The sequence below is a fragment of the Canis lupus genome, chromosome 13 (assembly GCF_011100685.1).
Source record: "Canis lupus familiaris isolate Mischka breed German Shepherd chromosome 13, alternate assembly UU_Cfam_GSD_1.0, whole genome shotgun sequence".
NCBI lineage: Eukaryota > Metazoa > Chordata > Mammalia > Carnivora > Canidae > Canis > Canis lupus.
This window is the reverse complement of record NC_049234.1, coordinates 60,146,894-60,170,033: the sequence shown is the minus strand read 5'-3', so window position 1 is coordinate 60,170,033 and position 23,140 is coordinate 60,146,894. Positions and strand designations below refer to the sequence as shown.

General features: G+C 37.2%; 1 protein-coding gene and 1 pseudogene across 4 annotated transcripts in view; one reads left to right on the top strand and one right to left on the bottom strand.

Annotated features, from left to right (window-relative positions):
• Nucleotides 1-15,514, top strand: part of LOC119874467 (UDP-glucuronosyltransferase 2A1) — an 84,772-nt gene extending 69,258 nt beyond the window's left edge. For 3 of the 4 annotated variants that reach the window (XM_038556236.1, XM_038556237.1, XM_038556235.1), the window contains 5 exons: nt 5,324-5,472; nt 7,852-7,983; nt 10,522-10,609; nt 11,905-12,124; nt 13,950-15,501. In XM_038556236.1, coding sequence (XP_038412164.1) covers nt 5,324-5,472; nt 7,852-7,983; nt 10,522-10,609; nt 11,905-12,124; nt 13,950-14,229 — 869 coding nt within the window. In that variant the 3' untranslated portion in view covers nt 14,230-15,501. Of the gene's footprint in view, nt 1-5,323; nt 5,473-7,851; nt 7,984-10,521; nt 10,610-11,904; nt 12,125-13,949 lie in introns of all 4 variants that reach the window. The other variant, XM_038556238.1, reaches the window with a different exon arrangement.
• A 2,815-nt stretch (nt 15,515-18,329) lies between these two features.
• LOC119874420 lies at nt 18,330-18,743 on the bottom strand (annotated as a pseudogene).
• Between the last annotated feature and the right edge of the window lie 4,397 nt (nt 18,744-23,140).

Here is a 23,140-nt window from a genome sequence, read left to right as displayed (position 1 = left end):
ATTAAATACATCTGGGATCCCTGGGTGGCGCAGCGGTTTAGGCAGGCGCCTTTGGCCCAGGTCGTGATCCTGGATATCCGGGATCGAATCCCACATCAGGCTCCCAGTGCATGGAGCCTGCTTCTCCCTCTGCCTGTGTCTCTGCCTCTCTCTCTCACTGTGTGCCTATCATAAATAAATAAAAATTAAAAAATAAAAAATAAAAATAAATAAATAAATACATCTTTTCTTTCTTCTTTATCATTAGGAGGAATGACTAAATATTCAGTTTTGCCTTTCTTTTCACCAAATCTAGATTTGACATCTTTCTGCAGAATATTTTAAAATTTACATTATTCTTTACATTCACTTAATAGCATTAATTTTAATGGATGTAAAAATCATTGAACTAGTCTAGTCATGATAACTACTTGGGTTGTTCCAACTCTGGTATTACAAAAAAAGTTGTCCTAAATTTATTGCACTTATATCCTTGCCACAATGTTCTCTAAAATTGCTGAATCATTTAGCCTTTATCCTGAGACCTTTTCTGAAGTGGATAAAAATTATTCCATTTTCCTCAAATCTGTTTATCTTAGTACCTGTAAGAATGTTTTAGGGAATTTAAGCCTTTTTTCTATAATATGTGTACAAATATATTTTAAACCCATCAATTGACATGGAAATTTTCAACTAATTTACACAGACAAAAATATTTTGTATCTACTTCAAATATGTGTACAAATATATTTTAAACCCATCAATTGACATGGAAATTTTCAACTAATTTACACAGACAAAAATATTTTGTATCTACTTCAAAATATTACACATCTACGTTCAGATCTTAGAAAATATCATACCAACAAAAGAATATATAAAATGTAAGTGTACCATTGAAAGAAATAATAAAATAAACTTCTGTGTACTCTATAAGTAAGTTAGGAAATAGATTGTTATCTATCTTAGAAACACCCTTCTTTTATGGAAACTATAAAGCTGACTCTGGTGAACATTTTGAAAATTTTACATCTGCCATCTATATGTGACTCTCTCAAAATTTTATTGTTTAGTCTTTTGAATAGTGTACAAATACAAACAGATTTGCTATTTATGCTCAATATTCTTTGGTGATGGATAAATAAGGTATAAACTATAAACATTTTCCCCTACCAGATAATCTCAGAGCTTCCTAAAAAATTTATACTTCAACAAAGATTATACTTTAGCTGTTAACAGGGCATTTTAGTCACCACTGCTCCATGTCTATTTTCTTTGAGTTTATTTATCTGACTGACCTACAACTAATATTTTAGGGAATTTAAGCCTTTTTTTTCTATAGTGTGTCTTGCAAATATGTTTTAAGCCCATTAGTTGACTTGGGGATTTTCAACTAATCTACCCAGACATAAAAATATATCTCTCTCCACACCTCTTCAACACAATACTGAAGGTTCTAACTAAGGAAATAAGACCAGAAAAGGAAATAATACAGTGGCCAGAGATAGACCCAACCAAGGTAGTCCAGTGATATTTGACAAGGAAACAAATGTGGTACAATGGATAGTCTTTTAAGAAATGATGCTGGAGGCAATTGGACATCCACATGCAAAAAAAGAACATAAGTACAGGACTTACTCCCTTCACAAAATTTAACTAAAAATAAATCATAGATCTAAATGTAAAATGCAAAACTATAAAACTCCTGGAAGATAACCTAGGAAAAAACCTAGATGATCTTGGACATGGCAATGAGCATTTGTACACAACACCAAAGGCACAAAATAGAAATAATGAATATGTCAGACTTCATTAAAATTAAAAACTTCTGCTCTGTAAAAGACAATTTCAAGAGAATGAAACAATAAGACACTGATCGGGAGAACATACCTGATAAAGAATGTTATCTAAAATATTTTATAGGAGCCCCTGCGTGGCTCAGTTGGTTAAGCATCCAACTCTTGATTACAACTCAGGTCATGATCTCAGGGTTGTGAGCTTGAGCCCTGAGTCTGGCTCCACACTGGGCATGGAGATTGAGCTTCCTTAAGATTCCCTTTCTCCCTCTCTCTCTGATCCCTCTCGAAATATTTATGTGTATATTAAACTCTTAGAAAGCCATAAGGAGACATACAACACAATTAAAAATGAAGCGAAGCAGAAACCTCAACAAAGAAGATACACAGATGGCAAACAAATATGTAAAAAGATGCTCCATATCATGTGTCATGAGGTGAATGCAAATTAAAATAATGATACAGCACTACACATCTGTTAGAGTGGCCAAAATGCAGAATAGTGACAAATACCAAAATCTGGCCAGTTGTGGAACAGGAATTCTCATTTATTGCTAGTGGGAATGCAAAATGCTATAGCCACTTTGGAAGACATTTTGATGGTTTCTTACAAAACTGAGCATACTCTTACCATACTATCATACTCCTTGGCATGTACCCAAATAAGCTGAAAACTTTTGTCTGTACAAAAATGAGGCATGGATATTTATAGCAGCTTTATTCATATTTGCCCAAACATGGAAACAACCAAGCTGTTCTCCAGTAGGTGAATGGAGAAACGGGTAGATCTAGATAATTAAATGTTATTCAATACTAAAAAGAAATGAGCTATCACGCCAGAAAAAGACATTGAGAATCCTAAAATGCATATTACTAGGTCAAAGAATGCCACCTTAAAGGATAAATACTGTAGAAGTCCAACTATATGACATTGTGGGAAAGGCAAAACTAAGGAGACAATAAACCATCAGTGTTTTCTAGGAGTGGGAGGGGGTGGGGGAAGAGGGATGAAAAGGGAGAACACAGAGGACTTTTAGGGCAAGGGTAAATACTCTGTTATCAGAATGATGGATAGTCAGATAGATATCATCCTACCTGTGTCTAGACTCACAGAACGAACAATATCAAGAGTGAACTATAATGTAAACTACGGACTTTATGATTAGAATGTGCCAGTGTAAGTTCATTTCTTATACCTGAAGTACCACTATGTTTGCGGATATTACTAACAGAGAGTCTATGCATGCGTGAAGGTGAGGACATGTGAAAAAGTTCCGCCTTGGGGCACCTGGGTAGCCCAGTGGGGAGTGTCTGTCTGCCTTTGTCTCAGGTCATGATCTCGGGATCCAGGGATTCAGTCCCGCATCAGACTCCCCGCGCGGAGCCTGCTTCTCCCTCTGCCTGTGTCTCTGCCTCTCTCTGAGTCCCTATGAATAAATAAATATTTATTCTTATTTATTTATTTATTTATTCTCCTGGTCTCAATTTTACTGTGATCCAGAAACTGCTCTAAATAAGTAAAGTATTACTTTTTTTAAACAGTGATTCAGATATAATATTTTTCCTCACATGTCTTCAAAGAGAAATTAATAATCTTAGCCTAGAAAAGCTGTCTCTAGGTATCAACCCAGCTAATATGACTTACCTCTGAGAGACTGGTAACTGTCCACTGAAATTCCCTCCTATCTATCTTGCTTATAGTAAGACATTTTGCTATAAATTCAGGCTCTTTGAAATTAAAAGCCACCTTAGTAGACTCATCATGTAGGTTTATAATAATCCATTCAAACATTAGCAGTATTTACATAGTAACTCCAATTTAATAGCTCATTTATGTAATTCTGCACTGTGTTCCTAACTCAGTGTGTGTGAATCATATAATTATAGGAAGAAGTTTGATTGGTAAATTTTAATTCTATATTTTCGTTTTGTAATTCCTCAATATATCATTTAAAATGTGTTATGAAATTATATGCCAATATTTGCATGCTTTTTAATTTTATTCTCTTTACTTTTGTTTGATTCTAAATTTGTAACTGTGCACCACTGCTTCAAATATAGAATTTTAGCAAATATTTAAGTTAGGTACTTCTCAAAATGTGGCCTATAAATTATATGCAATAATTTCACCTAAGGAGGCGATAATCAAGATAGGACATCACATGCGGTACAAGACCTCTAATGTACAGAAGTATTTTGATGTGGAATCTGTGAAGTGATGTGTTTATCCAAACTCTGATAATTTCAAGTTGAGTGTCCTTCAGAAATTCTTCTTCATTATCAAATTAAGGCATTTGACCATATAACATCAGACATAAATTCAAACATTACAAAGTAATGACTAAAAAGAGGCTCTCCTGTCTGTGTTATATATGATCACCAATTTTGGTTATAATCTTTAGGAAAGGAAATTCTCATAAGAATTTTTATTTGGTTAGGTGGAAAACATGTTTTTTGTTTGTTTGTTTGTTTCTAAATACGGTTGATTTGGTCACTTGCAAATAATCATTCCTCCTCTCTACAGATCTTCTAAAATTCATACTTAGAATCTCCCTTTCAAAAAACGTCTTTTAAAGGTAACACCAAAATAATTGTTTTATGTTGATGATATGTACATGTATATTTCACATTCCAAAGGGGTTTGTATTGGGTATGAATTATTCAGAGAATTCCTACTAATGAAATATTGGCAAATCAATTGTGGTGGAAAGTGATGGGATTTGATTTAGGAGGATAAACAAATGCTGATGGGATTTTTAAAATATTTTATTTATTTATGAGAGACACAGAGAGAGAGAGAGAGAGAGAGAGAAGCAGAGACACAGGCAGAGGGAGAAGCAGGCTCCATGCAGGGAGCCTGATGTAGGACTCGATCCTGGGTCTCCAGGATCAGGGCCTGGGTTGAAGGTGGCACTAAACCGCTGAGCCACCCGGGCTGCTCCTGGGATTCTTTATCATTATGAGTAAAGCAGACAGGCTGGAAGTTCATTATGAGTGAACTATAACAGACTGGAAGGTAGAGATACAATACTAATTGGGAGTTAAAGATCCATTGAGAGGGAATTTGTGTTGATACAATGGGGCTAATCTATCACCTGCCATTTAACTGGAGAGAAGCAAGAAGTATTAAATTTATCATACATGGAGTTGTGGTTAAGTTTTTTATTGAATTTGTTTTTGTGAAAGTACACTTGCACATTACTTTCCCTACCCAAATATCCTTGACCCACCCTCCTTCTCATCTCTCATCCTTCTCTTTCTTACCTTCTCTTTCCTCCCTCCTGCTCTCCCTCTCTTCTTCTCTGTCTCCCTTCCTTCCTCCCTCTCTCCACCTCTTTCCCTCTCTTTTCCTGTCTTCCTTCCTTTTCTTTCTCTTTCCCTCCTTATCATTTTAATTTTCCCTTCCTTTTAACATCCCGATGTGATAAATAATCTAGGAGACAGATTTATCTTTTTCCTTAATAACTTGTCAGTAAATTAGTGTAGATTGTATTCCAACAAACATAAATACGGATAACCTTCGCTTGACTTTTTTTTTTTTCCTCCAGGAAGACCCACTACATTATGTGAGATTATGGGGAAAGCAGAAATTTGGCTAATCCGGACATATTGGGATTTTGAATTTCCTCGCCCATACTTACCCAATTTTGAGTTTGTAGGAGGGTTGCACTGTAAACCTGCCAAACCATTACCTAAGGTAGGTCTATTACATTGGAGGATTTCTTTCGTATCTTATGATATATAATGCTGAGTTTTCTTTAAAGTATACTTCCTTGATAACAGACATATGCTGTTTTCTGCTCCAAGTCTATTTTGTAAGTCATAAAGTTCTCTCATGACTGATAATTACCTTTTTGGACTTCACTTTGATATTTTGGCTGAAGAAAAGCAATTCAAGGGGCAAGTTATGATATCAGTGTGTCTACAGTTTGGGTACTGAATTGAAGTAACAGGAAGCTAGGGACTTGAAAATCCCCCAGAAGATTGCAATAGTCTTCCTAACACACATGATGGAGTTACGAATTGGGACTGTTAATGACTGGTAGAGTGATAATGATTTCATGAGAACCCTCAGGTAGATTCCAGAATTTTGTAAGTAGGAAGAAAATGTTGACAGAAGACGTGGACTCAGGTAGCACTTACTGGATAAAAGCGATCATTACCAAGATAAAAAAGAATTCATGGAAAAAACTTTTTTTGCGATAATAATGATGAATTTATTTTGGACCTACTAACTTTAAAGAACCAAAAGAGTATTCAGGTGGATACTTAGAGGAATCATTTGGATAATATAAGGTCTAGGTTTTAGTAGAGAGCATCAGAAACAGATTAGGAGTCATCAAAATAAAGAAGTCACAGAACTAAGAGACCTAAACACTGAATTCATTCTTTTTTTAATATTTATTTGTTCATGGGAAACCCACAGAGAGAGGCAGAGACATAGACAGAGAAAGAAGCAGGCTCCCTACAGGGAACCCGATGCAGGACTCAATCCCAGGGCCCCGTGATCACCTGAGCCAAAGGTAAATTCTCAACCAATGAGCCACACAGGTGCCCCCAAACTGAATTCATTCTTTAAGACCATGATGTCAGGTTTTTCTGAAATGAAAGGAAAATTGTATACCACAACCTAAATAAATAAATAAATGTGGACAGTCAAAAATGCTGGAAGAAGACAATATGAGAAGTAATAGAGAATAATAGATAAGCATGATAAAAATATTGTATTTAGCAATCTTTATCAATAACTACCTTTATCAAGGAATTGAGGAGGTAGAGACTCATTTGCCTAGGATGTAGGTGAGTGAACATAATCTCTGTAGAAGACTGAGTTGAATAGTATTAGCAGGAGAGTTCTTGATTTCTGTTTCGGGTAAGATATACATTTAAGTTTAAATTTTATTTTAGGATTTTGAATATGCTTTTCTTACCAGTCAAGTTATAGCTACATGTAAGCTCAATTGAGTATTATTATAGCAGATAGTAAACCAATATGAAGAGAAAGTATGGAAAGAGACAGGACATATTCCTTGGCTCACAAGATATATTATATTTATATCATTACATATTATATTTATAATATATTATATTATATACACACTATTATATTCATCATGCCATTCTTACTTTTCATACACACAATTTCAAAAAACAACTCAGACATGTTTTACAAGTGAGGGGATTATTCCATTTCAAACCCAATTATTAATACAAACATTTGGGCAATATGAACACCATCATACCTTATATCTCTGATGAAAAAATTGTGCCAGGGACTGCATACACAGAAAAGAAGCAATGGGGAACCCTGGGGGCTCAGTGGCTTGGTGCCTGCCTTCGGCCCAGGGAGTGATCCTGGAGTCCCGGGATCAAGTCCCACGTCAGGCTCCCTGCATGGAGCCTGCTTCTCCCTCCGCCTGTGTGTCTGCCTCTCTGTGTGTGTGTGTCTCTTATGAATAAATAAATAAAATCTTTAAAAATAAATAAATAAATAAAAATAAATAAAAACAAACAAATAAATAAATAAATACATACATACAAACTGTATTGCTATATGTGTCAATTCTAAAACAAATTCATTTTTAGTCCAATTCATCAGGCAAAGAATAAACATGAGAAAAATATCCTGAAGGCCTAACAGAGAGTTGGATTGATTTATTAATAATCTAACGCATGTAAACTGACCTGCACATTTTAAAAGTCTAGTTAGGACCCTTTTTTGGGTTTCCTTACATGGAATATTTTTGAGTTTGCAAATATCCCTGCTGGTTCATAAAATTAAGCCTTGAATATAAGAGTTCCATAAGCCATGGGAAGAGATGTCTCTTATTGCCTATTCACTTTGTATAATGGTTCAGTTTTATGCCTTTATTTGTAATCACTCATTAGATATTTAAGTCATAGTTTTCAGAAACCTATTTCCTCTTAAAGATGTTAGATGGTTCTTTGTGGCAAAAAGTAGAACCAGTCTAACATCTCGGATACTTCTCATGACTGTCTATTTTAGAAGTATAAGTGAAATCTTTTTCCCCTGTGATCCTGCACATTTGTAATAAAGATAATTTTATCACTGTAGGAAATGGAAGAATTTGTCCAAAGTTCAGGTGAAGATGGTGTTGTGGTGTTTTCTCTGGGGTCAATGGTCAAAAATCTCACAGATGAAAAAGCCAATCTCATTGCCTCGGCTCTTGCCCAGATTCCACAGAAGGTCAGTACAACTTTGGGGCCTGGTGGATAGCCACTCTGCCAATTGGAGAGAAAGTGTGATGAATAGGACTCTTTCTAGATCAACTCTGAAACACTGAGTGTAACTGATACCACCTTCAGGTAAAAATTTCTTAAAACATTAAATAGTATACTGGGGCACATTTAATCATTTTCTGAGTAAGTCTGAATTACTATGGAAATACATCTGTTCATACAATTATTTATTTTCAGTGAAATAGAGACGACAATGTTAAGATCCCAAAAATCTTTTACTATGTGAAATCTTATGACCTGCACTGACTATTCCCCCTAAGTGTCAAGTATGTTAGTGCCAAGGTCCAGGAAAAGAGAGATAGTGTACGTAGAATAGACAGGAATTATGCTCAAGGATATACTTTATATTTCTAGGTTTCATTGAGACTATATCAATATCTAGTTGGTTTAAAAGTGGAAGCCTAATCTTTCTAACTTGAAATTTCTACAGTTAAAAACAGTTAAAAATCCTAATATTATTATCAAACAATATATATTTTCTGATTTATTATATTCAATTAACTTGAAGTTTGTTGTCATTATAGTTCTAGATTTCTACTCTTTATAGATTCCTCTTCATGAAATACCCTAGAACTTTTTATGTTTGTATATTAGTTAAAATATATAAACCTCCATAATGGTAAGCTTTACTAATTAGGGCTGTTAAGTCTTTGCTATTTATTTCTGCACTTTTTGCCACCCAAGGATGTGGAGAAAAATGCACTCTTTTGCATGGCTGACAGGAATGCAAACTGGAGCAGTCAATCTGGAAAACAGTATAGAGGTTCCTCAAAAAGTTAAAAATAGAACTATGCTATGATCCAATAATCATGCTACCGGGTATTTACCAAAAGAATGCCAAAAGACTAATTCAAAGGGGTACACATCCCCGATGTTTATAGCAGCTTTACAATGGAAGCAACCCAAGTGTCCATGGACAGATGAATGGATAAAGACATGGTATTATTTAAGTGATGAATCACTCAATTATACTCCTGCAACCAACATCACACTGTATGTTAACTAACTAAATGTAAATAAAAATTGGAAAAAAAAAAAAGATGTGTTATACATATACAATGGAATATTTTTTTCAGCCATACAAAAGAATGAAATCTGGCCCTTCGTAAAGACATAGAAGGAGCTAGAGAATATAATGCTAAGCAAAATAAGTCAAAGAAAGACAAATACCATATGATTTCACTTGTATGTGGAATTTAAGAAACAAAACCAATGAATATGGGGAAAAAGAGGGAGAGACAGAGAAACCAAGAAACAATCTCTTTTTTTTTAAAAGATTGTATTTATTTATACACACAGAAAGAGAGGCAGAGACACAGGCAGAGGGAGAAACAGCCCCCATGCAGGGAACCCAACGTGGGACTCGATCTCGGGTCTCCTGGATCACGCCCTGGACAGAAGGCGACGCTAAACCGCTGAGCCCCCCGGCTGCCCTGACTCTTTAATTAAAGGGAACAAACTGATGGTTACTAGAGGAAATGTGGGTGGGTGGATGAGTTCAATAGGCAGTGGGGATTAAGGCTTGCACTTGCCATTATGACTACTGGATGAAGTATTGAATTGTTGAATAAACTAAAAACTTGAAAAAAAAAGTTCACTACCTGGGATTCCTGGGGGGCCCAGTGGTTTAGCGCCACCTTCAGCCCAGGGCGTGATCCTGGAGTCTAGGGATCGAGTCCCATGTCGGGCTCCGTGCATGGAGCCTGCTTCTCCCTCTGGCTGTCTCTCTCTCTCTCTCTCTCTCTCTCTCATAAATAAATAATAAAAAATAAATAACAATAAATTCCTTTATAATATTTAATCTGAACTTAGTTTTTACAGAGCTCCTCGTCCTGCAAAAGTATGTGACAAAAGGTTAACATCCTAACAAGATATTTCATTAAATAGTGAAATAAAGCAAACCTCCAGCTCTTCCTCCCTCAAACACTACAGAAGAGGAGAGAGAGAGGAAAGAAGGAAGGAAGGAAGGCAGGAAGGAAGGATAAAGAGGGATGGAAGGAAGAAGAGAGGGAAGCAGGGAAGAAGCATACACTCATTCAACAAGCATACAATAAACACTTAAAGCTAAGTATATTTTTGGAAAACATGTTTGAAACATGAGAGTTAAGATGGCCTTATGACATTAATAAATTACCAGTTTTCATGTTCATTTCAATGCTATTTAAAAACCCCCATGCTCTGATTAAACTAGTCTTTTTATTTTTTTAATATCTCTTCACTTATAATGTCACACCTCAAAACTTTTAAGTGAGAAATGCAAAAATGATGAAACTATACTTAATAAACTATTAGTACAAGCCCCTTTGACAGGGTTAATGTAAACAGTCCTCCTATATCTCTGTGTTTGCAAACGACCCCTTATGTCCACTTCTCTCACTATCACATAAAGTAGTGGTGGGCTACCTAACTTACAAATAATTCTACAGCCCTAAGATGCCTTCACTGTGCGTTTTTACTTGCAAAATTAAAGCACTGTCTTTGACAGGTTTTATGGAGATACAAAGGAAACAAACCAGCCACGTTGGGAACCAATACTCGGCTCTATGACTGGATACCCCAGAATGATCTTCTTGGTAAGACTGAGGGGAAGAAAACCTGTACAGTTGGATAATGGGCAAGTAAAGTGGCTATTTAGCAGCAAATACATTCAATGAATATTTAATAGATAAAATGTCACGTTTTAGGCTAAAATCAAAAACACACAAAACGAAAAATGTTGCTGAAGATGTGAAGAAAAAGGACCTCTCTTGCACTGCTGGTGGGAATGCAAACTGGTGCAGCCACTCTGGAACACAGTATGGAGGTTCCTCAAAAAGTAAAAAATAGGACTACCCCATGATCCAGTGATCACACTACTGGAGGTTTACCCAAAGAATACAAAAGAACAAATTCAAAGAGATACATGCACCCCTATATTTATAGCAGCATTATTTACAATAGCCAAGATATGAAAGCAGCTTAAGTGCCCATCGATTGCTGAATGGATAAAGAAGAAGTGGTATGTGAATACAAAGGACTATTGTTCAGTTTTAAAAAGAATGAAACCTTGCCATATGCAAGGATATGGATAGAGTGGGGAGTATAGTGCTAAGAGAAATAATTAAGTCAGAGAAAGGTAGATACCATATGATTTCATTCACATGAGGAATTTAAGAAACAATAACAACAGAAGAAGAAATGAGCAAAGGAAAAGTAAAAAAGAGAGGGAGACAAACCAAGAAATAGACTCTTAACTATAGGGAACAAACTGCTGGTCCCCAGAGGGGAATTGATTGGACGGGGCAAGGATAAATAGGTGATGAGGACTAGGGAGTGCACTTGTTGTGATGGGTACTGGGTGGTGTATGGAGGTGTTGAATCACTATATCGTACACCCCAAACTAATACAACATTGTATGTTAACTACACTGGAATCTAAAACAAAATTTAATAAATAAATAAATAAATAAATAAATAAATAAATAAATAAATAAAGCAAGCTAGAAAAAGAAAATCAAATGTCACATTTTACTTGCCGTCTTAAAGCAGAAATAATTCAAGAATTGGCAGTTCATTTTAGAGAGTCGGTGCTTTCTTCGATTCACAAAAGAGCATCTTCAGTTGAGACTCCCATCACTTTTCAAGTTTCAGTCTCAGTTCAGGTATTTCCTCCTCAGTAAAGTCTTTGCAGACAATGCAGAGGGAACTACTGCCTCCTTTCCTGGGATCATAGTTTTCTGAGATAGGCATAGCCCAGGTGCTCTTGGCTTTTGTAGAAAACTGCTGCTCTCTTCATTGAGTTACCCCTGTAGTCTTTTCCCTCTCTCTCCAATTCTGTTAACCCATGACAATGAAATCCTCATCCACTTCTCACCCAATTCCAAACTAGGTCATCCCAAAACAAAAGCTTTTATCACTCACGGTGGAACCAATGGGATCTATGAAGCTATTTATCACGGGGTTCCTATGGTGGGAGTGCCTATGTTTGCTGATCAGCCTGACAACATCGCTCACATGAAGGCCAAAGGAGCAGCTGTGGAGGTGAACATCAACACAATGACCAGTGCAGATCTGCTCCATGCCCTGAGAACAGTCATTAATGAACCTTCGTAAGTACGACTGCTTTAAAGGCCTACCGTGGATTAGGCTACCCATCACACCTGGAAATATTCAGCGTTTCATGCCTTGTAACTGATTTATTTCAAATAACAATCATAACATGACCAATATCAAAACCACTTTATTTTTTCATTTTCTAAACACTAAGTGATTTGCTGAAAATGGGGTAAAAGACTAGTGCTTCAAATATTTTATTAATATTTTTTTCAGAATGAATCATTAAATGATGTGAGTTCTCAGACATATTTTGAACAATATGCTTGTTTGTATAAACACACATACATATGGTTATTTAAATATTATAACCATTAACTAAGTACCAAATTGGAAGTGATAATTAACTCTATCATTCAAAAGTAACCATCATTAACACTTACAATACCATTGATCAATATATGCATATACACAGGGAGGAGAGATACTGAGTAGGTAATAATTTTATAAATATTGTTTATTACTATGATTATATATATATATATAATCAAATCTTCTTTGATGAAATATGTATATATAATCTCAAGTGAAGGAAAGGAGAAAATGTGAGTGGGAAATAACAGAGAGGGAGACAGAACATGAGAGACTCCTAACTCTGGGAAATGAACAAGGGGTGGTAGAAAGGGAGGTGGGCGGGGGGTGGTGGTGACTGGGTGATGGGCACTGAGGGGGGCACTTAATGGGATGAGCACTGGGTGTTATTCTATATGTTGGCAAATTGAACACCAATAAATAATAAATTAAAAAAATAAAAAAAAAATATCTCAAGTGAAAAGCTGTATATATATTACTAACATTTCAACCCGATTGGAGAATATTCTTTCTCACCACACACAAAAATGAACATAAGTGAATTATCCTCTCCTACTGCATCTAGCATACCGTGTTCACTGGTGAATAATAACCACATTTCTCCTTCTCCAATCCCAATAATATGTAAATCACACTAGGACATCTCTTCCCAAGTCATTTATATTCTACCATCTTCACATCATCTGGTCGAAACTTTTATCTCTAACACAAAACCCAAAGGAAATATACTAATTCTGGCTCATCAACCAAGAAATGGTTGGTGATGATATTACTTGCCTTTCAAATACATACTTCTATCGATTTTTGTTTGAGAGATTAGAGTTGTCAACTCCATATAACTATTGCTACTGTCATGCCACATGATTAGGGGGGTTTAATTCTAGCAAGATATTTCTATTCATCTAAAAAACTCAAAGTCCATGTCCTTGCCATTTCCAAAATTATCCCAGTATCTTTACCAACCTTGATATTGTCAATAGAGACACTGTCCTTTGCATCATAGAGACACAACTGTGTGCACTGGAGGAATTATCACAGTGCCAGGGTCTTAGACACTGCAGAAATTGTTTATGAATGTTGATTATCAGCTTGTCTATAATCATGATTATATATAGCCAGATATTAGAGACCATGCTTGTGAACCTACTTATGGGAGTTTCCCCACTATATTGGGTTACTCCCAGTCTTGGTTTTGGAACAACCCTGGAAACTATACTTTACGCAATCTCAAAATTCCTCCTTGGAGAAATTAGGACATACATTTGCAATAAACTTAGTCCATTTTTTGTGTTTGCATTTCATCACATTCTGTTAAGAATATATTTCATCTACATATTCCCTTCCTGACTCTTAAGATGCTATACAACCAACAAAGTTTATGTCTCAGCAAGAATGAATTTTTTTTCTCCGTGTATCTATGGCCTTTGGCTTACATAACCTATAACGTGTATCACATGTTACCTGTAATGAAAACAGAAACGCTCTAATTTCTATATTTTTGCCTGCCAGTTATAAAGAGAATGCTACAAGATTATCGAGGATTCACCATGATCAACCTGTAAAGCCCCTGGACCGAGCAGTCTTCTGGATTGAGTTTGTCATGCGCCACAAAGGAGCCAAGCACCTGCGGCCAGCCTCCCATGACCTCACCTGGTTCCAGTACCACTCCTTGGATGTGATTGGGTTTCTGCTGGCCTGTGTGGCGACTGCTATATTCTTGGTCACAAAATGTTGTTTGTTTTCTTGTCGAAAATTTAATAAAGCAGGAAAGAAGAAAAAGAGGGAGTAGATCTTTCTAAGCTGGGAAGAGGCCTATGGGCAATCCCGTTCAGTCTAACCACCGTGACCTTAATGAAAACACAGTATCTCCATCTCATTTTCAAAATTCCCGTTCTTCTGCTCTAGCCTAGAGGTAAAGCCTAAAATTCAACATGATCATTAACTAGTGAACATGCCCCAGTATTCCTTTGTCTTTTCCCAGGTGCCTTTACCCTTTCCTCTCATTTTCCTGGCACAAGGATACTAATAATTTTATTATCCTTTTAGTCAAAATATCATTATTTTTCATTATGCTTAACCTTAAGAGTATGCTGACTGACCACATGCTGAATCCTGAGGAACTCACAAAGTTTCTTTTTCATAAAAATAAGGACTTCTGTTTGCCCAAAGTTGCTGGGGTCAGAGCCTAAATTGATAAGTACTGTAACGGTGCATCATACTAGAGAAGGTCTGCAAATCCCTATTTCATACATAGATAATCATGGCCTTTGCTCCTGCCTATAATCAACAAGTACTCCTGTGTACCTATTTTTGAAACAAGGGTATGGGGACTGCCCTCAAACAAAAGAGATTAATTGAGTCATTATTTTTCCTCAGGGACAGAGAATGTCAGCAGTATGTTAAAGGTGAATAGGTCATCTATTGAGGAAATTATTAAGAAATATGGAAAAAAATTAGTACTTTTGTGAGATGTTTAATTAACAGTACAAGTAATAACATTAACTTTAAATGTCAATTTATTATATTGTAAAATCACTAATGCTCATAGTCTGTAATCAGTCTTTATAATCAAAGATTTAGTTCCCTAGCAAAAACAAATATTTACTTGGAATGTAAGACCATCATATTATTTTTCAGTCTGTATATCTTACAAATTTAAATGTATCAATTAAATATTATGTCAAGGATGTAAGATATTAGCAGACCTGCTTGACTAAGAGTATGTTTTAGTAAATACTTATGACACAAAACACTAATTAAAATTCATATTTGAATCAGCTTTGCATTAATTTAACAAATAAAGACTGCACTTTCTTTATCCCTTATACACTTAATGACATATTCTAATTAAAGTTTTAATTTCAATAGTTGGTGTATAATTGAGGTGATAAATTACAGCCGTTGGCTTACTGAAATTTTTGAAATTCATATTTATTTCAATATGGCATATTGAAAATTACTTCCAATTTAAAAATAAATGCATGATATGTGATATATGGGAATATGTGTTTCTTTTGAATATGTACATTCCTGAAAATGCAAATAAATTCTTAAATCTTTTTGTGAAGGCTAAAGATGTATTTCTTAAATGCTAGTATTTTTATTTATTTTATTTTTTTTTAATGCTAGTATTTTTAAAGGTGGTTCATGTTGATGTGTTTTGACTTTTACAATTTGATTATGTCCTGAGAGGAGCTCTTTATGCTTGCTCCATGCAGTTTATTCCTATTGGAATATAGCAAGTGGCTTAAGATCCAAGAGAGATGGGGTAGCCATTCATGGTGTTGAGCACCACCCAATTCAGGCACCCATTTGGTTTCTGAGAGTGGCCACCCACAACATAGAGATTTGTTTCTTCTCAATAGCCACTGTTCACCTGCTTTCTCCTCCCCTGCTGACTACCTGCTGATTTCTTCCTTTGCCTAAATAACATCCAAAGGCAGCAGGCAAAAATTCCTGAGTGATACCACTGCATTAGTGGTCTAACTGCAGCATATATATATATATATTTTTTTTATTTTTTTATGTATTTATGATAGTCACAGAGAGAGAGAGAGAGAGGCAGAGACACAGGCAGAGGGAGAAGCAGGCTCCATGTACCGGGAGCCCGACGTGGGATTCGATCCCGGGTCTCCAGGATCGCGCCCTGGGTCAAAGGCAGGCACCAAACCGCTGCGCCACCCAGGGATCCCTATTTGGATAATAAACAGATAAAAAATAACACATACATACATATACAGTGAGAATGGACTTTCCTTAACAGTCACTCAAAAAACTGCTCAGATGAGGAAACACTCATCCCTAAAGAGCAGAAACCAATTCCCATTACCTGGAGCACAGACACACAGCTCTTACATTTCAGGCCTTGGAGCTATTCAGGAGGCGGCAGCTAATACTTTTACTTATTTTGTTCAATAACTTTCCCTGTTTCCCTTAAGCCTCAGGGAGCATCTCCTCTGGTTAGGGTTCTTTACCTGATAGGATGATCCAAAACTTCATCCACTCCAAATAAATGTCAGTAGCCTAATTAATCTTCAGTATTTTGAATTCATGATCACAGCCAAGAGAGTAATGCCTTCTTTGAACGAATTCTGAAGCAGAGGATCTCAAACTTATCAAGCTCAAAGTAATTCACAGTTAATAATCTAATAAGAATCTGATATCCTGGCTATATTCCTGGGTGGAATCCTTCCTTCCATGATAAATGTAACCTCCAAACTGCCTGACTCCAAGTGGTAATAATGAAAAACAAACCTGTCTAGGGCAATAGTGAGGCATACTTGTTAGGGGACTCATTCTCCCTTTCAACGCCTTGAGATCTGAACCCATGTTTTCAAACGAAAATACAGAAGGCATATATATGAGGTTATGCTCTGACCCATACACTGCATATTTAAGACAGCCTCTAAAATATATACGGGTGTTATTCTGTATGTTGGTAAATTGAACACCAATAAAAAATTAATTTATTAAAAATAAAATAAAATAAAATAAAATAAAATATATAGGATATTGTCTCCCAGCTAAAACCCTGAAAAACTCTCATTAGTTAAGGAAGAATTTGGTAAAACTCAGTAAACTCCATGAATATTAGGCTTTGTTGAATTTCCTTAATTGGTTATACACGATGTTGACATCAACACCAAGATATTCCTTTAGGGTTCATGTGCATAGTTGGTTATCTGGCAGAAATAATACAGAGAAGGGGAGGGGGAAAATCTGTCATTTGGAAATTTTTTTTTAATAATTATTTTTTGCTTTATTCTGTTCATACGTGACAGCCCCAAACCCAACACGTGGTTTTTCTCTTTTGACTTTACTACTCTGCCACTACCTAGGTCAACAGTCTTCCTCCCAGTAGTATATATGGTTTGATCCTCATCACGTGGGTATAACACAGGTCCTCAGAGGTCAGGGCTCTCCAGCACCAGGACCTCCGTCATCTCCTTTGACTGTACTCTCGGTGCTGGGGCTCTGCCCAGGTCCTGTCACCCCTGAGGTGTACTTAGGCCAGAAACACCAAGCAGGCTACATGTTCTGTGCCAACTCTGAATAAACGTGGGGATTGCTTAGAGCCTAGGGTTGAGGGTAGTGAGGCAGGCTGTGTCTGGGCCCATTACAAAGGGATGCTGTGCTTGATTAACGAAGTCTGCCACGGGGATACCCTCTAGACATGTCTGGAATGGGGACCCTAGGGGGAGAGACTGCGTGCGGGCCACAGGCTGCTCAGACAGGGACAAGGTATGCACTACATCCCTGCATTTGGCGGTTGTTCTGCTTCCCAGGCTGCATTGTCTCACACACCAGGTGGCTGAGGAGGCATTCTGAAGGCCATGAAGGTTTAAGTGGATTCCCTAGGCTCTGGAAGGAAGAGAATAAGCCCCAAGCTAAAGGGTGCTTGGGAGGACAGCTCACGCAGGCCCCGCAGGCCCCGTGGGGTCTGTAAGCTCAGGCTGTGCTGGCATTAGCTCCTTATCCACTGGAGTCCATGCTGGCATTAACTCCTTAGCCTCTGGAGTCCGTTTCTTCCGGGTAAAGACAGCTCCTGGATGACTGTCGGAATGAGATGCAACTGGGGCGTAAAGGCACTTTTCTGTATGTGACACAGAAATAACCTTAATCTCTAAATAAACCTGTACAAAATTTCCAGTCCAAACTAAAAAAGTTTACCTTCTATGCTACCAACAAACTGAAATGGAGTAAAAGAACAGTCTTAGTTTAATCAAGTTCCAGCAAGAGGGCACGCTGCTTTGGAAAGCATCTGTCCCAGCAGAAAACGCAAGGGTGTGTGTAAAATAATGTTTCTAGAAAATACCAAAGGCACCAAACAGAACCTTAACGTTGCCTTCCAATTCCCCTCGATGCCACTGCATACACTGGGTGGGGAGGCTACTTCGTCCAGCTGACTGTGGGGATGTCATAATGCTCCGTAAGGGTGTCCAGGTGTCTGTTGAAGTCCTCCACTCTCTGCTTGTGGGTTTTGGATGCTTTCTTCAGGATTCTTTCCATTTGCTGCTTCTCCTGCATCTTCTTGAAGGCCGCCTGGGCTGGGGTTCCCTTGTCCAGGCCGTGCTGCTAGTCCTCCTCGTTCTTTTTGCTCATTCCCATCACTTTCAGGAGTTTCGCCTTGTCTTTGTCCTTCTTTTTCTTCTTCCGCTTGGTCACACCGAGCTCTGCGACTCCTTTTAGTTTCAGGGGCCCCTTCTGAACCTGCTCATAGGCCGTCTTGATGCCTCTTGCTTTTCCGTAGGTAAACTGCCTGTCATTTGGAAATGATAACGACTTTTCTGAAGGAAAAATCATGCATCACCGACGATGGAAGGTGACCAATGCAATTTTTCTACTTTGTGGCTAGAACCCTTGAGAGTTTACCATATTGGGAAGAGGGTGGGCAAGATCTCTGCTATTAACAATCTGAGCATGTAACAGCTGGAGTATCCAAATGAGCCCTGGTGAGGTGAAGTCCATGCTGTGCATCATATTCCACCACAGTCTCCATTGTTCCTTGGTGCATGGGCCTTAAGATCAAATTCAGAAAGTCTGGAAAAGACACCGACATTCACAGGACTGATCATCCAAACCATCTTATCATTTTTAAAAAAGATTTTATTTATTTGAGAGAGACAGAGACAGAGAGAGAGAGCACAAGCATGGGGAGGGACAGAGGCAGAGGGAGGGGGAGAAGCAGGCTCCCTGCTCAGGAAGGCTTGAACACACAAGTCTCATGCTCTACTGACTGAGCCCTCAGGGGGCTCCATCCCAGACCTTGAGCCCTGAGCTGAGCTGAAGGCAGATGCTTAACCGGCTGAACCACTCGAGCATTCCCAAACCACCTTACTATTGTATTGAGATAATTGTCTGTAGAACATGACTTCTGGAGGGAATTTCCACAGAATGGGAGTATCTTCATAATCCATGCAAACACCAAGAGGTTTATTCACATACTTCTACCTGAAACCTTCTTACCTACAGTGACTGATTTAATAAGAAAACTCTATGCAAATGTTCATATGCCCCTTGGCTATTCAGATTTAGGTAGATGATAATCTACCTTAATCTTCCCTCTGGTTAGTCCCAAATCCTTGACAACCCAGTCAATCCATTAGTCTTTGCCTATGAATCTATAGGTCTGCAAAGAAGGTCACCATTTTCCCCACAAAAATGGAGTGACCTGGATCTATGCTTGATATTCTACCCATTGGGAAGATTTTGCTCCACCACTGCGTTTCAGAGACACCCTTGAGTGGGGCTGTAACAATGGCTACAGCCATTGAGGGATTATCCAGACAAAGGAATTACAAAATGATATTGAGGACATTATGTCTTTCTGCATCTGTCTACCGTAAACACGGCTATTCTTAATTCATTTACCAACAACAGAAATTTGGATATGTGTCCTTTAAGAGCTTCTACTAAATATTAAGTTCTCATAGGGAAAAGTTCAGTGACAGGAATGTCTTCAGGGAAGAGAAAGAATTAAGGGAGACTCCAGGGTTTCCACCTTGTGAGTGTATTTGAACAGAGTCAGCTTTTACAGAAATAGGAAACAACTGGAGGAGCAACTTCTTTGAGATTAGTATACTGTGCTCTCTTTTGAATTTATTTGCTTCAAGGAGCCAAAGTGACATTTAGGTGGAGGTTTTGAGAAGTCATTTGGAAAACACAAGGTCTCAACCTCAGAAAATAGCAAGAGAAACAAACTGAGGGTCAACACATAAAGGAGACTTTATAGAAATGAGAGACCTAAACATCATTTGGTTCTTTGTGAATATGATGGTAGGTTTTTTGTTTGTTTGTTTTTTGCTTTTTTTTTTTAGTAAAAAGAAAGGTGTACAACACGTTTTGAGTTTTCAAAAAAAAAAAAAAAAGAAAGAAATGTGGAATGTTAGGGATTTGGGAAGGAAACCGTTTTGAGAAAGAAAAAGATGGTTATGTTAAATAAGGTAACAATATTGTAGTTAGCTAATACTAGGGACCATGAGAGGGGCCATCTTTTGCTTGGGTTGTAGCATCTGAGTAAAATCTCTTTGAGAAACTTGCAAGGTAAAATAGTGTTCCTGGGGGGGGCTCTTGATTTCTGCTAATGGCAATACATGTATTGATGCTTGAAATTTTATTTCAAGATTCTGAATATCCTCTTCTTTCCCCCAGTGAAGTTATCATTGCAATCCAACCTCAATTGTGAGTTGCTGTTGCAGGAGTAATGAATCAATGTTTATTAGACATAAAAAGTGAGATATGACATCATGGGTCTCTAATCTCCCATTCCATGTTTTTTTTTCTACTTCCATTTTTCACACATCAATACACACAGATGTTCAGAAGCATGTACATATAACACAGAATGGTTCACGATTCTTCACAGTCGTCTCAGTGATGGAAGAGGAGAAAAATTATACTCTTCACCTCTTCCAAATTCATCTATTAATGTAAAAGCTTGTGCAGTTTGAGTACCCATCATAACTCCGGGCAAAACTTTCACTTAGTAGGGGTAGAAATTGTTTATTGAATGTGTTAAAGAAAAGGATTTACAGTGATGTACATTAATTATTAACATAGAGGGACAGATAAATGAGTACGTGAAAGATTACCCACTACATATCTTGAAACATTATCATCTACCTAAATCTGAATAGCCAAGGGGCATATGAACATTTGCATAGAGTTTTCTTATTAAATCAATCACTGTAGGAAAAAAAAATCTGAAATAGATCATATTGATCCTAGACCTGCTGTGAGTTTGCGTATGATATTTTACATAGTGACATTTCAGCCTTTTGGTTATTTAGGCAGAAATCACACTTCTTCCATTTTTACAAAACCATACATCTTTGCTCTAGTACTTTTTTTCTAGTCACAGATCTAGTCAGTAAGTACAAGTTTCTTTTTTTTAAATTTTATTTATTTTTTTCATAAGAGTCACAGAGAGAAAGGCAGAGACATAGGCAGAGGGAGAAGTGGCTCCTCATGGGGAACCCGATGCAGGACTCAAACCAGGACCCTGGGATCATGACCTGAGCCAGAGGCGGGTGCTCAACCACTGAGCCACCCAGGTGTCCCAGCAAATATAAATTTCAACTGTGTTTCTAACATCTCTTATTATCAGTCTATGTTTCAGGCTATTGTGATCCCATGTTTAAGTTATTAATCCACATTTTTAATCATTTCCCTTCTTTTAAAATCTTATCTTTACATGCCAATTTATGTTTAGCTGCCAGAAGTGTTTGCTAAAGGAAAAATTTGATCTTGTGACTGACTCCCCTTAAAACCTGAGCAAATAATTTTTGCATATAAATTAAAATCTAAACTCATTGTATATGGCTCGAGACTAACTTAATGTCTCCTATTTCAACACAACTTTCTTCTATAACCCACTGCCCACAGCTTTATCTGAGACCCACATCCACTGGAATAATTTCCCAATATCCATCTCAATATCCATGAATGGCTCCCATCTTTCTATTTACTGTGAACTCTGCCTTTTTGCCACACTCTGTCTACAGCCTACCAGAGCTTCATCTCACCCCATGTGTTATCTGCCTCAGTAAAGTTGTTTCTAACAGTTTCTTATAGGAATAATTGTGTTCTTCCTCTGGAATTCTTAACACCCTGAAATATTTATATTTCGTTCTTATCAAATGTTCCCTGAAATATCCAAATGTAATTAAGCAAATCAGTCTTTATTCCACATTGGGAAAAAGATGTGGAATATGTTTACTTAAACTACCTGGCACCTTTGATCATAGGGTGGAATGGGTGTCAGAGTGTGTGTGTAGTTCTGCGTATGAAATATTAATTTTAGGATGTCATTTCTCTCATTACCAATCCAAAGAATAAATGTATCTTTATTTCATGTATTTTAAGTTCTAGAAGTTTGGAATAATTTTTCCCAGATATTTTTGCCTGTTTTATTCTCTCAATGAACATAAAACTTGCATGCAATGAATAAACTTTTCCCTTTAAAATTAATTTTTAACTTGTTCTATATCTAAACTGCCATTTTATCTCTCCTTTCAGCAGCAACACACTGTGACCTCTACGGAACAACGTGCAAGGGTGCTGCTGTCATGATAATTGAGAAGTGGGCCATGACAATTCTGCTGCTGCAGCTCTTCTGCTCTGATTATGAATTCTGCAGGAAGATTCTGGTGGTAGTCATGTGACACGAGACACTGGCTTAATGTAAAGATAATTCTGAACAAACTCACAGAGAGAGGCCATGAGATAACAGTGTTGACTCCTTCATATACTCACCTTGTTGACTACAAGAAGCCTTCCCTCCTGAACTTCAAGGTAAGCCATTCACCAGATAACAAAACATTATTTGAGAATTCAAATAAAAATTTATAGACCTAGTTCTTAAAGGCTTACCAAAGTAAACATCCTGGCAGTCAACAATAAAACAGAGATTTCTTTGTTGAAATGACTGAAAAAATAAAAGTCCTTCATGAGAGTATAATCTACAGTCACACTTCAGGAAAATGACTACAAAGCAATGCTTATAGATCCTCTGGTGCCCTGTGGAGACCTGATGGCTGAACTGCTTGCGGCTTCTTTTGTGATCACTTTAAGAGCCTCTGTAGGAAGCATGAAGGAAAAATATTGTGGGAAACTTCTAGCTCTGTCTTCCTATGTATCTGTTCACACAACGGGACTAACAGACAGAATGACCCTTCTGGAAAGAATGAAAAATACAATGC